The 16,652-nt window shown below is 43.4% G+C and overlaps 1 protein-coding gene across 15 annotated transcripts in view; it reads right to left on the reverse strand.

The window, feature by feature from the left end:
• NSUN6 (NOP2/Sun RNA methyltransferase 6) overlaps positions 1-16,652 on the reverse strand; it is a 52,616-nt gene that overhangs the window by 26,264 nt on the left and 9,700 nt on the right. For all 15 annotated transcript variants that reach the window (XM_073334180.1, XM_073334174.1, XM_073334173.1 and 12 more), the window contains 2 exons: positions 14,414-14,567; positions 7,045-7,126 (listed from right to left, as the gene is read on the reverse strand). In XM_073334180.1, coding sequence (XP_073190281.1) covers positions 7,045-7,126; positions 14,414-14,565 — 234 coding nt within the window. In that variant the 5' untranslated portion in view covers positions 14,566-14,567. The remainder of the gene's footprint in view (positions 1-7,044; positions 7,127-14,413; positions 14,568-16,652) is intronic.

A 16,652-nucleotide genomic window follows, 5' to 3' on the forward strand; every position in this document is an offset into this window, starting at 1 on the left:
GGGGAGGAGGAAGGGTAGGGGACCACCCACGGGACACACATCTTGAAGAACCTCAGTTACTGCACAAGGTGAGTAACCCTCTCTTCTTCTTCGAGTGATGTCCCTGTGGGTGTTCCACTTCAGTGCACCTCAGGTGAAAGGAGCGGATCGGAGTTAATTCTGAATGGACGATAAGACTGGGCTATGTGGACCTTTGGTCTGACCAAGTAGGACCACTCTTATGTGGAATGTCACCTCTTGCCTATCCTTATGAAGTTTAGGGAAGAATGTGGAAAGATGGATTGGCTGGTTGAGGTGAAAAGAAGAAGAGACTTTAGGCAAGAATTTAGGGTTGGGGGTCTCAGAGTCACCTTATTCTTAAGAAAAATCGTATATGATGTGTCTGCCATAAAGGCCCCTATTTTTCCGACACACCTTGCTGATGTGACGGCTACTAGAAAGGCTACTTTCATGGAAAGATGTAGTAGTTAACATGTAGCCAGAGGTTTGAATGGGGCAGTTATCAGAGATTGAAGCACTAAGGTGAGGTCCCACGGAGCAGTTGGGGCTCTAGGTTCTGGGTAGAGGTTATGAACGCCCTGCAGGAATTTTTTAGTAGTTGGGTGTGCAAAGACCGAAATGCCATCCACCTTGTGGTGGAAGGTTGTAACTGTAATGAATTCATTGAGAGACCTGATTTCTTAAGGTAAAGATGTAGTCCAAGACTATGGGCAGGGTAGAATTGGTCGCTTCCATTTGTTTGTTTAGGCACCACATGTGGAATCTCCTCCATTTGTGGAGGTATGTCGAGTGTGTAATTGTCCGTCTGCTGTTTAGCAAGATTCCTTAACTTCTTTGGAGCAGATCATCTCCTCACCTTGAAACCATTGAGGAGCCAAACTCTCAGACAGAGCATCTCCAGGTTTGCAAAGTTTGGCCTGCATCCTGAGAAAGATTTGGAAAAAGTGGAAGGACTTGCGGTGGACATGCTGACATCTGTTGTAGGCATGGATACCATGTTTGCCTAGGCCATGCTGGAGCTAATCAGGATGACTTTGGCTGGATCAGATCTGATCCTGTGTGTGACTCTGGGCAGTAGTGGGATGGGAGGGAAGGCATACAGGAGAGGTGCATCCCTTGTGATGAAAAATGCATCTCCTATGGATTTTGGTCCCAGACCCACTCTGGAGCAAAACATTGGAGATTTGTGACAAATAGGTCTATCAATAGGAATCCCCATTGTTGAAATATGTTCTAAATCATGGAGGTGTTTATTTTCCACTTGTGGTCGTGTGTGAACTTTCAGCTTAGAGCGTCTACCACGATACTCTGAGATACCGGTAGGTAGGTGGCTGATACGTTGACGTTGTGTTCAATGCATAACGTCCACAACTTTATGGCCTCTGTGCATAGGGAGTACGATCTCGCTCCTCCCTGTCTATCCGTCATGATCTGTATGGTTTTGTTTTCAACTAGAGGCATGAAGTGCGCCCAGGTATTATGAACTGTTCGCAGTTTCAGAATGTTAATGTGGAGTGTTGATTCCAAAGGAGACCACTGCCCTATGCTATGAGGCTGTCTAAGTGGGCACCCCATCCCAGTAGGGAGGCATCCATTGTAATTACCATTTCGGGACGCGAGGGGAGGTTTAGGAAGGGGATGCCTGTGTACACATTGTGCAGGTGAGTCCACCACTGTAACGAGTTCTTGAACTTCACTGGCATGCTTAGGAGTTTGTTCAGTCTGTGTTTGTGTGGAATGCACACTGTCCTGAGGCAAGCTTGCCCGCAGCGCACACTTAGTCTGGCATGATTTACAACATGGACACCTAGTAGACGAAGGCAGGTCACCGCCATGTGACCTAGCTGATGAAGGCAGGTCCCAGCAGATACTTGTAGACTGTGTATCATGGTATTGATCAAGTCTGTCAGGGCAACAAATCTCTGAAGTGGTAGTGATGCTTTCGCCTCTATAGAGTGTAGGTAGGCCCCAAGAAAGTCCAGTTGTTGAACTGGTGTTAGTGTTGGCTTTTGAAGGTTTATTTACAGACTGAGATCTATGAAAAGTGACATTGTCTTTTGCATGGCTTTGACGGCTTCTTCTTGAGTGTGAGCCTTGATCAGACAATCATCTAAATACGGGTAGATCATGACCTCTTGCTTGTGTAGGTGGGCCACCACTACTGCTAGAATTTTGGAAAACACTTGAGGGGCCGTGGAGAGACCAAAGGGTAGTATCGTGTATTGGAAGTGGTCCTGTCCCAATACAAATTGGAGGAATCACCTGTGTATTGGGTGCATGGCGACGTGAAAATATACATCTTGCAGGTCAAGGGCTGCAAACCATTCCCCTCATTCCAATGCAGGAATTATTGTTGCTAAAGTCACCATCCTGAAATGTGTTTTGACGAATTTGTTTAATTGTATTAAAAAATAATGAGAATAGAAGCTCTTCCCTCCGTGTTGTACTGGCCTTGGTTCTACCGTGCTTAGTTACAGAAGGTATTCTATTTCCTGTCTCAAGAGTGACTCACGAGAGGGGTCCCTGAAGAGCAACAGGGAGGGAGGATGGAGAGGAACTGGATGGGGTAGCCGGTCTTAATCTCTAGTACCCATTTGTCAAATGTGATAAATACGCCAGAATGGGTAGAAGGGTACCAGATGGTTTGTAAACAGATGGTTGGTGGAGTGTGGCGTTAGCAACAGTAGTTGGGGGAGGTCTGTCAATCCCGTGACCAAATCTTCAAATTTGTATTTTGGAGATGGGTTGCTGCGATGTGGATGGCTGTGAAGAATTTGATCTTCGTTTGGGTGGTCTTTGAGGATCATACTGACTCTGGTTCTGTGTGTACAGAGCTTAAGACATTGTGACGTAGAATACTTGCCCTGTTTGCATTTTCTTGTAGGTGTATAGATGCCTCGAGATCTAAGAGTGACTCTCAAGTTCTTTAAGGAGTGAAGTGACTCGTCAATCTTCCTGGAAAACAGCTTTGGACCTTCGAAAGTAAGATCCTCTATGGTTGATTGCAGTTTAGAATTGCCAATTATGAAACTCTCTTGGCAAAATATGCCCACACAACATATTCAAAATTAGCAGACTTTATTGAACGTACACCAGAGGAAAAAAAAGAGCAGTTTGCATCACTCGTTTCTGAAGGCCACCTTATATCTCGAACAGCCTTTCAGACAACATTAGATTCCGCTGACAGTGAGGACCATTGCAACTGCCATAGTAATGCGCCGGGACTCCAAGCTGCACCTCCCTTGGAAACCCCAAGAGGTGCAGCTAGGAGTCCCGGCGCATTACTATGGCAGTTGCAATGGTCCTCACTGTCAGCGGAATCCAATGTTGTCTGAAAGGCTGTTCGAGATATAAGGTGGCCTTCAGAAACGAGTGATGCAAACTGCTCTCTTTTTTCCTCTGGTGTACGTTCAATAAAGTCTGCTAATTTTGAATATGTTGTGTGGGCATATTTTGCCAAGAGAGTTTCATAATTGGCAATTCTAAACTGCAATGTTGCTGATGAGTAGGCCTTGTGGTAGGCCTCCTTATGATGAGGTGTGGACCTGGAATAATGTTGCCTTATGAGGAGAGATTAATAAGACTGGGACTTTTCAGCTTGGAAAAGAAACAACTAAGGGGGGATATGATAGAGGTTTATAAAATCATGACTAGTGTGGAGAAAGTAAATAAGGAAGTGTTATTTACTCTCTCTCATAACACAAGAACTAGGGGCCACCAAATGAAATTAGTAGGCAGCAAACAAAAGGAAGTATTTTTTCACACAATGCACAGTCAACCTCTGGAACTCTTTGACAGAGGATATTGTGAAGGCCAAGACTATAACAGGATTCAAAAAAGAACTAGAAAAATTCATGGAGGATAAGTCCATCAATGGCTATGAACCAGGATGGGCAGAGATGGTGTCCCTAATCTGGGTTTACTAGAAGCTGGGAATGGGCGACAGGGGATGGATCACTTGATGATTGCCTGTGCTGTTCATTCCCTCTGGGACACCTGGCATTGGCCACTGTCAGGAGACAGGATACTGGGCTATGTGGACCTTTGGTCTGACCAAGTAGGACCACTCTTATGTTCTTTTGTTAACAGCATCCACCACAAGAGAATTTGGTTGGGGCGGGGTGGGAAAAAAAATTCTAGCCCCTTCGAAGGGACATAAATATTTTTTGTCAACTCTCTTACACATAGGTGGGATAGTGGCAGGGGTTTTCCAGATGGTTGTGGTGGGCTCCATAATGGCTTTGTTTATGGGCAAGGCAATTTTGGAAGATGTCAATGTGCGGAGTATGTCCAAGAACTTACGCTGGGATTCGGTAACCTCTTTAAGAGGGATTTGAAGTGTGTCAGCTATTCTTTCAAACGGTTCCTGAAACTGTTTGAAATCATATCCGGTAGTAGGGGGCAGAGGCATGATGGTCTTGTGAGGTGAGGAAGACGAGCTGGCTATAGGAATAGCCTCCCGGTCTAACTCCTGCTTGGTTTCCTCAAAAGTCTGTTCCTGGGAGACGTCGGGTGGTCCTACTGGCTTTGGCGAGGAGTGTCTATATATTTCTCTGCTGCATGGTGGCTTGGGAAAATATGGCCTGTATGCTGCCTGCAGGTCCTAGAACAACTATTGTGGTGGGAAAGGCACAGGTGGGGTTCCCCATGGGCGTCCATACCACCCTTGTATGTCTGGTCTGGGATGGTGTCTAGGGTGCTCTTGTGGCTCAGATCTGATACTGGTCTGCAGGAACGAGGAATGCTGAGATGAATAAAGTTCCCCCTCCTCATCCTCCTCTTGCGGGAGAGGCAGATGCAGCTGGTGGTGTGCATGGTGCTGAAAGCATCAATGCATTGTCAGTACCAAGGAGAAGGGACTCAGGTTCCAGTATCACTGTCAAGTCCTTAGGTGCAAGGAACTGCTGTATTCTCAGTACCAGAAGAGGTACTTGCATTTGTTGCGATGCCGAGAATTGCTGCAGTACCTGGGGGTAGTGCAGTGCTGTAGGGATAGGCATCTACATTGACTGCACAGAGGACTTAGGAGGCTTCAGTGCCGATGCATCAGTGATGTGCAGGAGAGAGTCAGGTGGCAGCACTGGTGCCTTAGAAACTGCAGAGGCACTCGGTACAGAGGATTTTGTTGTTGCCGCCGGTGCTGTAGTGGAAACGGCCGTCTCTTCTCTGCCTTCCTTTTTGGAGCCTGCCTGCTTACCGTCTGTGGCTTTAATGGTAATGATAGTACCAAAAGCCCCTGCCGACTCATAGGTACTTTGCCACAGCTTCTTTTTAGATGCAAGTTCGGTAGGAGGAGTGGAAGCTCTCCTTTTTGCAGGTCTTTTAGGAGACAGGTCCTTCCCACATGAAGCTGAGGAGGGGGATCTGTCAGAAGCCACCTTCAGTGATTAGTCACCAGGAGAAGTTTGCGTTCCTGAATCTGAGGCAGAATGGAGGGACTTCTCCATGAGAATAAGCTTACATTTGAGGTCCCTTGTTTTCCTGGTGAGGGTCTTCAGATTATGGCAATGAATGCACTTTTGGGGTACATGTGTTTCCCCCAGACCTGTGATACATTGTGAGTGTCCATCAGAGATAAGAATTGCCTCACAGCAGGGGATACAACATTTAAATCCAGGAGATCCTGGCATTTCAGAGGGACTATCCTGTGACGGGATGAAGTTATAAAGAAATATTTATTTATTTTTTATATGGAGAGAAGAAAAATAGAAAGTCTTAACCTACTAGCCTGGTGGTTGAGAAAGGTCGGGGGGGGGACACACGGCCACGCAGCGCTAATCAACTGCTGCAACAGGCACGAGACAGGGAGAGCGCATGTGCAGCCCAGCCAGATACTGCTGTCGAAATTCTCCAGCTAGAAGCACAGGGCACTCAATCACCTAAAGTGAAGCACCCACAGAGAAATTACTCGAAGAAGAAATAATATGCTGTCTTAAATTATATGTAAATATTTTAAAATATTGTCTTCCAGCTCAGTTAAAAATCTGAAAAAGAACTCAACAAAATTGCGTGTATGCTTTATTGTCCAATTGACATCCACAGCTGTGATAGAGTACTGGTATTTGATCAGATAATTTGGTATTTGGAGCCAATCTTTAGAATATACAGACATCTTCTAAGAAGTGCTGAATACCCACAACTCTAACTGAAGTCAATGGAAGCTGCAGCTACTTAGCATTTCTGAAAATCATGCCCCAAGTGTCTAAAGCTGGTGTGCTGGGCTCTACTATTATGGTCACCACTTTTACAAGACTATGATAAGTTTTGTACAAAATATGCCTTGAGAAGTATCACTTGAAAACAATCTGCTGAACATTACTGTGTTGGTAAAATACGTGTATCAACATTGTATGTAAAGAGAGTGGTCACTTTGGATGGGCTATTACCAGCAGGAGAGTGAGTTTGTGTATGTGTGTGGGGGGGGGGGGGGGGAGAGAGACACGGAGGGTGAGAAAACCTGGATTTGTGCTGTAAATGGCCCAACTTGATTATCATACACATTGTAAGGAGAGTGATCACTTTAGATAAGCTATTACCAGCAGGAGAGTGGGGTGGGAGGAGGTATTGTTTCATGGTCTCTATGTATATAATGTCTTCTGCAGTTTCCACAGTATGCATCCGATGAAGTGAGCTGTAGCTCACGAAAGCTTACGCTCAAATAAATTGGTTAGTCTCTAAGGTGCCACAAGTACGCCTTTTCTTTTTGCGAAAACAGACTAACACGGCTGTTACTCTAAAACCTATATATATCAGTTTCAGTATGTCTGAAACAGATACCTGTAAATGCTTTATTCTATCTATCGGGGAGTCAAGATGGGTGAGATAATATCTTTTTTTGGATCAACTGCTGTTGATTAAAGACTCAAGCTTTCAAGCTTACACAGTGCTCTTCTTCAGATCTATATCCAACTTCCGTGAAGAAAGTATTGAATTAGGTGTTATGGAAGCACTCTGAAAATGGAATTCCTCTGGAGTCCTAATGAACCACCTGAAGGATATTTATTCTTCTGAAAATTGTACAGCCCCGTTTAGTAATGCACTTACCTGCAAAAACAAATAACTGGACAGCACATTGTCCAACGACGGACTAAGGTACACTGGGTCTGTCATTCTTACACCTATTCCTCTGAAAAGCAAGAAACTCATATTAAATCTGATTCCACTAAATTATCTGCTCTGTTCTAAAGTTCTAAAACTACATTTTGCCATGGAAATATTCCTTTGTTCTCTTAATAATCACCTTTTCACAAGATACTCAGAAAATTTCTGAGTGACTCAATTGATACTACTTTAGCCAGTGATGGTCTGCTTTTTGTTTTTCAGCAATAGTGATATTAATGATAAAGGGGCACATTCCACTTAAATCACCAAGGTTATACTTATTTAACTGTGAACAGAATTTTGCATAAGTGAAAATACATAAAAATCAACTCAAATAAAATAAACCTTTTACAATTTTATACCCCAAGCTAATGAATACCCTTTGAAACGTCATCACATTGGATTCACCAAATGGGTGATCTGCAAAGTAAAGAAAATATTTCTTTGTATTTTGCACATTAAAAAATGGCCAAAAAAGAATGGTTTCCTCATATGTAAAACTGGCATACTACTAATTTATTTACGTTGTAGCAGTGTTGTGAGGATTAATTAATATCTGATCAATGACTTGAAAATGTGAAGTGCTATACAAATGTTAGGTTTTACTACTATTTATTAATTAATATGCAAATCTGAGAAACTCTAAAAAGCTGAAAGAAGAATGTGAGCAGGAGAATCTGAGGACTGGAAGGGATGTCGAGAGGTCATCTAGTCCAGTCCCCTGCACTCATGGCAGGATTAAATATTATCTAGCCCAGGGGTGGGCAAACTACGACCCAGGAGCCGCATCTGTTTTAATTTGGCCCTCGAGTTCCCACTGGGGAGCAAGGTCCAGGGCTTGCCCTGCTCTGACATGCCAGCCTGGGAGCAGGGTCAGAGGCTTGCCCTGCTCTGCACGTGCCATGGCGCCACACTGCTCCCAGAAGCAGCGGTATGTCCCCCCTCCAGCTCCTATGCGTAGGGGCAGCCAGGGGGCTCTGCATGCTGCCCCTGCCTCAAGCGATGCCCCCTCAGCTCCCACTGGCCTGGAACCACAGCCAATGGGAGCTGCAGGGGTGGCGCCTGTGGACAGGGCGGTGCGCAGAGCTGCCTGGCTCCCCCTCTGCGGAGCTGGAGGAGGAACATGCCGTTGCTTCTGAGAGCTGCTTGAAGTAAGCGCTGCCCGGACCCTGCATTAGCCCTGATCCCCTTCCCGCCCTTCAAATTCCTCAGTCCCAGCCCAGAGCACCCCCCTGCAACCCAAACCCCTCATCCCCAGCCCTACCCTAGAGCCCGCACCCCCAGCCAGAGCCCTCACCCCCTGCCCCGCACCCCAACCCTCTGCTCCAGCCCAGAGCCCCCTCCCGCATCCTGAACTCCTCATTTTTGGCCCTACCCCAGAGCCCACACCCCCAGCCAGAGCCCTCATCCCTTCCCATACCCCAACCTCCAATTTTATGAGCATTCACTGCCCGCCATACAATTTCCATACCCGGATATGGTCCTTGGGCCAAAAAGTTTGCCCACCCCGATCTAGACCATCCCTGACAGGTGTTTGTCTAACCTGCTCTTAAAAATCTCTAACGATGGACATTCAACAACCTCCCTAGGAAATTTATTCCAGTGCTTAAACACCCTGACAGTTCGGGAGTTTTTCTTAATGTCCAATCTAAACCGCTCTTGCTGCAATGAAAGCCGCTTACTTGTCCTATCCTCATAGATTAAGGAGAACAATTTTTCCTCCTTATAACCACCTTTTATGTACTTGAAAACTGTTATGTCCCCTCTCAGTCTTCTCTTCTCCAGACTAAACAAACCCAATTTTTTCAATCTTCCCTCACACGTCAAGTTTTCCAGACCTTTAATCATTTTTGTTGCTCTTCTCTGGACTTTCTCCAATTTGTCCACACCTCTCCTGAAATGTGGCGCCCAGAACAGGAGAACAATACTCCAGTTGAGGCCTCATCAGCACAGAGTAGAGCAGAAGAATTATTTCTTGTGTCTTGCTTAAAACACTACTGCTAATATATCCCAGAATGATGTTTGTTTTTTTGCAACAGTGTTACACTGTTGACTCATATTTAGCTTGTGATCCACTATGACCTCCAGATCCCTTTCCGCAGTACACCTTCTCAGGCAGTCATTTCCTATTTTGTATACATGCAACTGATTGTTCCTTTCTAAGTGGAGTTCTTTACATTTGTCCTTATTGAATTTCATCCTATTTACTTCAGACCATTTCTCCAGTTTGTCCAGATCATTTTGAATTTGAATCTGATTCTGATTCTCCAATGCACTTCCAGCCCCTCCCAGCTCGGTATCGTTCGCAAACTTTATAAGTGTACTCTATATGCCATTATCTAAATCACTGATGAAGATGTTGAACAGAACCAGACCCAGAATTGATCCCTACAGGACCCCACTCGTTATGCCCTTCCAGCATGACTGTGAACCACTGATAACTACTCTCTGGGAATGGTTTTCCAACCAGTTATGCACCCACCTTATAGTAGCTCAATATAGCTTGTATTTTGCTAGTTTATCTACAGTACTGGAGAATCATAATATCCTATATATTAAAGCCATCAACATTGATTTGCATGGAAAAACAAAATGTGTAAAGTTAACATAGGCTCTACAGTTTTACGTTTCATTAAGTAGAGATAAAAATATTACTAAGTAATCGCAACAAAAAAAGAGAAATGGCACAAATGAACCTGAAAACACAACTGTTAAATAACTGCAGTCAGCAAGAATGAATCTATTTTCCTAAGTGCAGCATGCAGACAAAGAAGAATTGAGACAGAAAAGCAAATATGACAGACTCAAGCTTTAGTGTCCTATATTCAATTTTGCCATATTGTCATCTGAGGTAGGTTTCACACCAAAGTTTTTTGTAGATTGTGTTTTAAATCAGGCACGTATGTTTGATGTAACTATATGAAAAAGAGCTGTTCTGCAATACTGGACACACTTTACATATTAATTCTATGCTGGAGGGAAAAAACCCAAATCACTTTCTTTGACAGCAAAAACAAAGACGCCAAGCATGCTTGAAGATAACAAATAATTTGGCAAATAGTGTTATAAACAGATTTCATTAAAGATAGTCAACCTAAAATACAGCTCCTTTAAAATTGAAAACATCTGTGTTGGAAGGTGGTGGAAAGGGTGAGACTGCATTTCTGGCCAAACTAAAGCAAACTTAGTGGTTGCAGTAGGACAGTTTATCAAAGCTGCATCCTGCTTATTAACTTGGCAAAACTCAATGTGACAATGTCAAATGCTAGTTAAAATAAACCCACTTGTTTCCTGACCAATAATGTCTTCAGAATTCACTAAACCAGTATCTACAACCCATCCTGCAACTGTAAACTGAGAACTGGAGCATTAATAAATATTTATACTATGGTAGCACCTACAAACCCTGCTCAGCATCAAGGCTCCTTTGGGCTAGCTGCTATAAAAGCATAAACATAGCATGATTTAGAACCAGGATGGTGGCTATCTTAGCCCTCCACAGATGTGCAAGTGGAAGAGAGGACACAAGGAGCTTTCCATGCCTCTTTTGAGGGGAGGGCACAATCTCACTGGCAAACCAGAAGCATTACCTTCCCAAAAAGCAGAGTGGGTGGGAAGGGCCACGGCAGGGCTGACCCAATGTAAGGCTGGAAGAGATCTTGAGAGGTCATTTAGTAGAATCCCCTGCACTGAGGCAGAACTAAGTACTGTATACTTAGAGAAGTGTTTGTGTAATCCAGCATTTCTCAAACTCGGGTCCGCGGACCCCTGGGGGTCCATGAGAGTACTCCAGGGGGTCCGTGGGTCCACGGATCAACTCAACTCCTACCCCTCCCTTCCAGTACCCCGGCACACCGGGAAACAGCTGTTCAGTGGCGTGCAGGAGACGCTGGGAGAGAAGGGGAGGAGCGGGGATGGGGCTCACTCATGGGAGGGGGCGGAATCACGTCCAGGGCCACCGGCCCCTCTGAACAACTCCTCCCCCTCTCTTCTAGTGCCTCCTTCATACCAGGGAAGAGCTGTTCAGCGGGGTCCAGGAAGCACTGGGAGGGAGGAAGGGAGAGGAGCGGGGAAGGGATGTGCTTAGGGGAGAGGGTGGGAAGAGGAGGGGCAGGGTGGAGCAGGGGCAGGAAGATATGGGGTGCGACCTGAGGCTGAGCAAGGATCCTGGGGGTCCACAAAAAATTTTAAATCAAAATCGGGGTCTTCGGGTTGCTAAAGTTTGAGAACCGCTGGTCTAACCTGTTCTTAAAAAAACAGCAATGATGGGAATTTCACAATCTCCCTTAGGATTCTATTCCAGTACTTACCTATCTTTACAGTTAGAAACTTTTCCCTAATATCTAACCTAAATCTCCCTTGCTGCAGATTAAGCCATACTTCTTGTCCTAACTTCAGTGGACACAGAGAACATTTAATCACAATCTTCTTTATAGAACCCCTTAACATATGTGAAGACTTATCAGTTCCCTCCTCAGTTGTATTCTCTCAGGACTAAACATACCCAGTTTTTTTTAAGCTTTCCTCATAGGTCAGGTTTTCTAACCCATTTGATCATTTTTGTTGCTCTTTTCTGGATTCTTTCCAGTTTGTTCATACTGGACACAATACTCCAGTTGAGGCCTTACCAGGGCCATATAGAGAAGAACAATTAACTTCTGTTTCTTAGATATGACACTCCTGTTAATACACCCCAGAATTATATTAGCTTTTTTTTTGCAACTGCATCACATTGTTGGCTCATATTCAATTTCTGATCTACTATAACCCTCAGATATCCTTTTCAGCAATACTACCACCTAACTAGCTATTCCCCATTTTGTAGTTATTCATTTGATTTTTTGCTTCTGAAGTGTAGTACTTTGCAATTTTTTACTGAATTTCCTCTTATTGATTTTCAGACCAATTCTCCAATCTGTCCTGATCGTTTTGAATTCTAATCCTGTTATCCAAAGTGTTATCAACCCATCCCAGCTGCAAATTTTATAATACTCTCCACTCCAAGTCATTAATGAAAATACTGAATAGTACCACTAGTAGGCCAAGGACTGACTCCTGTGGGACCCCACTAGATATGTACTTTCAGTTTGATGAGCCATTGATAACTACTCTTTGAGTACAGTTTTTCCAACCACTTTATAGTAATTTCATCTAGACCACACTTCTCTAGTTTGCTTATGAGAATGTCATGTAGGACAGTGTCAAAAGCCTTACTAAAATCAAGATATATCACGTCTACTACTTCTCCCATCCACTAGGCATCTAACCCTCTCAAAAAGGGAAATTAGATTGGCTGCCAAGATTTGTTCCTGACAAATCCAAATTGGTTATTACTTATAACTCTATTATCCTCTAGGTGCTTACAAATTGATTAATATTGTGTTCTAGTATCTTTCCAAGTACCAAAGTTATACCGACTAGTCTATAATGCCCCAAGTCATCTTTGTTCCAAAGCAGGCAAACAGTACCTTTCTCTTGTCCTCTGAAACATCGCCCCTCCAACAATTCTCAAAGATGATCACTAATTGTTCTGAGATTACTTCAGCTACTACTGGGTGAATTTCATCAAGACCTGCCAACTTGAATACATCTAACTTATCTAAATATTCTTTAACCTATCCTTTCCTTATTCTAGAGTTTGTTCCGTCTCCCTGGCTGTTAATATTGTGTTAAGCATCTGGTCACAATTAATTATTTTAGAGAAAACAAGCAAAATAGACACTAAACACCTCAACCTTCTTGAAGCTGTTCATTATTAGCTCTCCTTCGCTGCTAAATAGAGGACCTACTCTTTCCTTCATCTTTCTCTTGTTCCTTCATCTTTCTCAATATATTTATAGAACCTCTCTTTATTGCCTTTTAAGTCCCTTGTTAGGTGTAACTCATTTTGTGACTTAGCTTTTATGATTTTTGTCCCTGCATGTTTATGCTATTATTTCATATTCCCTCTTAGCAATTTGCCATTTCCACTTTTTGTAGGATTCCTTTTTGATTTTCAAGTCATTAAAGAGCTGATGCAGCCATATGAACCTCTTCTCTTCCTATATTTCCTTTTCATCAGGATAGTTTGCTGTTGTTCCTTTAATATTGTGTCTTTAAGAAACTGCCCGCTCTCCTCAACTGTTTTGCCTTAGATTTGCTTTGCATGGGATCTTATCTACTAGTTCTCTGAGTTTGCCAAAGTCTGCTTTTTTAAAATTCATTGTCCTTATTCTGCTGGTCTCACTCAGTTCCTTTCCTTAGAAATCAGGAAGCCTATCACATCATGATCACTTTCACCTAAGTTGCCTTCCACCTTCACAACTAATATTGCCTGTTGGTCAAAATCAAGTCTAAAGTGACTGTGCTCCTGCTTACTTACCCACCATCTAAAACAAGTTGTCCCCAACACATTCCAAGAACTTACTGGACATTGAGTTTTGCCATATTATTTTGTAAAAGTCCTCATTAATACCAGATCTTCTTTTTTGGATCTTTCTGTTGTTTGTTCTAGAAATACCTCATTCACCTCCTCCCTCTGATTTGTTGGGCTGTTTTTCCCCTCTTTTATCTTCACTTAGAAGCCTTCCACTGGCCTGCCCCTAACCTCCTTTGGACCTCAGAACAAGTGGGTACATTCTTGACGGGTACAATGCAACCTTTCCCCCCGCCTGTCTTTCCTGAACAAGCTATACCCTCCGTCCCCCGTCCCCCCTGCAATATTCCAGTCACGAGATTTATCAAACCAAGTCTCTTTTGCTTGTGCATTAAGACTTCCAGTTCTTCCTGTTTATTTCCAAAAGTTCTTGCATTTGTGTACAGTCATCTAAGATGTGCACACTCCCCCACAGTTTTCCCTCTTGTTACTCCTATGTATTGTAATTTTCCATTCCCCACTTCCCTCCTAACTTTCAGCCCTCTGTTAAGGTCACCTTCTTTTATACCTAACCTGAAGTCTTTTGTCACCTGCCCCCTTGGAATCTAGGTTACAGCCTTCTTTACAAGGGTGGTGAGTCAGTGTCCCAACATGCTCTCTCTCTTCTTCATCAGGTGGAGGAAGTACATGCTGCACCCTTTCAAGGGGTCATAGAGCAGCTGTTGTAATGTGCACTCCTGAGAAGTGCAGAAGAAAATTTTAGTCAGCCAGAATTTTTCCCAAAGCTCCCACTGCCTCAGTGTCCCTTCTCACATGCCTCCAATGTAATGTCTCGTTCAAAGCCACAATCTGACTTTATGTGTATTACAGAATATTTCTAAATTCCTAGCTTTTTTCCCCTCAAAAAAGAAAATAAGTGCAGCTTCTTAATCCTCATTGCAGTTACTATGGACTTACTTCAGTGAGCCACTTGAACTGAAGATTTCACTGCGACTCAATTCTGAAATCCCATTTCCAATGAAAAATTTGGTTCCCAGAAATTCTTTGGCGCCTCTTTTACACTTCCCTTCAATATCAGAGTATACAGAGACCACATCTCCAGCTTTCATAACTAGGGAAAGAAAGATATTTTTTAAAAATTTAAATCTGGCAAAAGAACAGTGCCCAACTCATCTGGAACTTCTGATGGGCCATGTACTTCAACCCCTTGCATCATAGCAATATTGATTTCAGGTCAAGACAAGCTTTGAGTATCTCCACCGTTAGCCAGTCCACAAAGTCACCTGGCAGTCTTCTCATTGCCTAATTATTTTCTGCAAACAAAATATGACAGAGAAGCCACCTCTGTGTAAAGCATTTAGTTGAGCAAAGTACTTAAGCATGTGCCTGATCATCAGAAGACAAGTAGTCCCACTGTCTTCAAGTATCTTGCTGCACTGGTGCCTAGAAGAGCTTGAAGAACACTTTGGTGTCTGGTACAGGAGATTTTGTTAAGCCTGTTTGGAGTAAAGCAGTAAGAAAGCATGGTCTACATGTGGACTTACTGATCTCTGCCTCTACTTGTAAAAGCTTCATTCTGAGAGCAACTATTATTCAAACTACCCTTAGAGATTTCTCCCCATATGCTTTTCTAGGATCTTTTTATTGAAGGGCCTGGCTGGCTGTACTAGAGGAAAACTACAGAGGCAGGACTCAGCTTTTGAACTGGGAATGAACGTGGCTTGTGGGTTGTGTTTCAGAGATCTCTTTCCTATGACCAAGGGGCTAGATTAAATGTGCCCGAAGGAAAGAATCATTTTATTATGGAGACATGCTTTTAGAACTTTTAAAAACTGTATTATATTTGTGATCAATTCTTGTAGCCAGAAATAGCTTCTACACTAGATAATTTTCTTCTTGGGATGTCTACAATACCCAAAACACTGACACTCCATGTTGCTACCATCTACCTAGTATTTGTGAAATTTGCAGACATTTAACTTTACCTCCCATCAAATTATTTGTCCATCCTCACTTGTAAAGCCAAAAGATTTTTTCCCTTGTTGTCGGTCTCTTTAGAACGCAGCAGCAGTATGTTAAATTTTTAGTTATAACTTGCAATATTCGTGTTTTCTCACCCATTCAGGCAGCTACATTGACTATCCTAAAGCTTAAATTTAAATTTGTCAAACTAAGCTTAAAGATCTTCAATCACTGATTCCTCCTTATCTGTTTCAGAGTAGCAGCCGTGTTAGCCTGTATTCGCAAAAAGAAAAGGAGTACTTGTGGCACCTTAGAAACTACCAAATTAATCTGAGCATAAGCTTTCGTGAGCTACAGCTTGACCAAGTGAGCTGTAGCTCACAAAAGCTTATGCTCAAATAAATTGGTTAGTCTCTAAGGTGCCACAAGTACTCCTTTTCTTTCTCCTTATCTGTATAACTTGATCAATGATTAAGTGGCCCACTTATGCACTACCATTCATGTCTTGTTATACCATCTGTGCTGAGTGCAATTTCTAGATACAGGGCTTTATTGTACCTCACCTCAAGCTGGCAGCATACTCTCCACTTCATTTTCCTATCTGTAATTCTTCTAAAATCTTTTTAAAGTCCTGTTGAAGTATGTTTCCCTTTTATTTGATGCTGTGTGCTAATGTACAGCAATGATGATAAATCACTAGCTCACCCAGTAAGTATTTTGCATATTTATGAGTAGAACTGTACAAAATAAAAGCAGTTTCAACAACTGTTGCAGCAACTTACTCGTTTTCTCATAAATGCCTAGATTCAGGAAAGCATACATATTAAGTCAATGGGACTTAAGCACATGCTTAAAGTTAACCACGAGTTTAAGTACTTTTCTGAAGAGGACTGAATTTTAGCACATGCATAAGTGCTTTTTTTATTCAGGGCCAAAATTTACTAGATCAGTGGTTCTCAAACTTTAGCAACCCAAGGACTCCCATTTTGATTTAAAAAAATTTTGCAGACCCCAAAGGCCCCCCCAGGCCCTGCCCCCACTCCACCCCTTCCCCCAAGGCCCCTCCCCACCTCTTCCCACCCCACCCCACCCCCGCCCCTCCTCTTCCCTGCCTCTTTCCGCCCCCTCCCCCGAGCATCCCCCATCTCCGCTCCTCCCCCTCCTTCCCAGCGCCTCCTGCACGCCGCTGAACAGCTGTTTCCCAACGTGCAGGAGGCGCTGGGAAGGAGGGGGA

Source organism: Lepidochelys kempii, chromosome 2, assembly GCF_965140285.1.
Source record: "Lepidochelys kempii isolate rLepKem1 chromosome 2, rLepKem1.hap1, whole genome shotgun sequence".
NCBI lineage: Eukaryota > Metazoa > Chordata > Testudines > Cheloniidae > Lepidochelys > Lepidochelys kempii.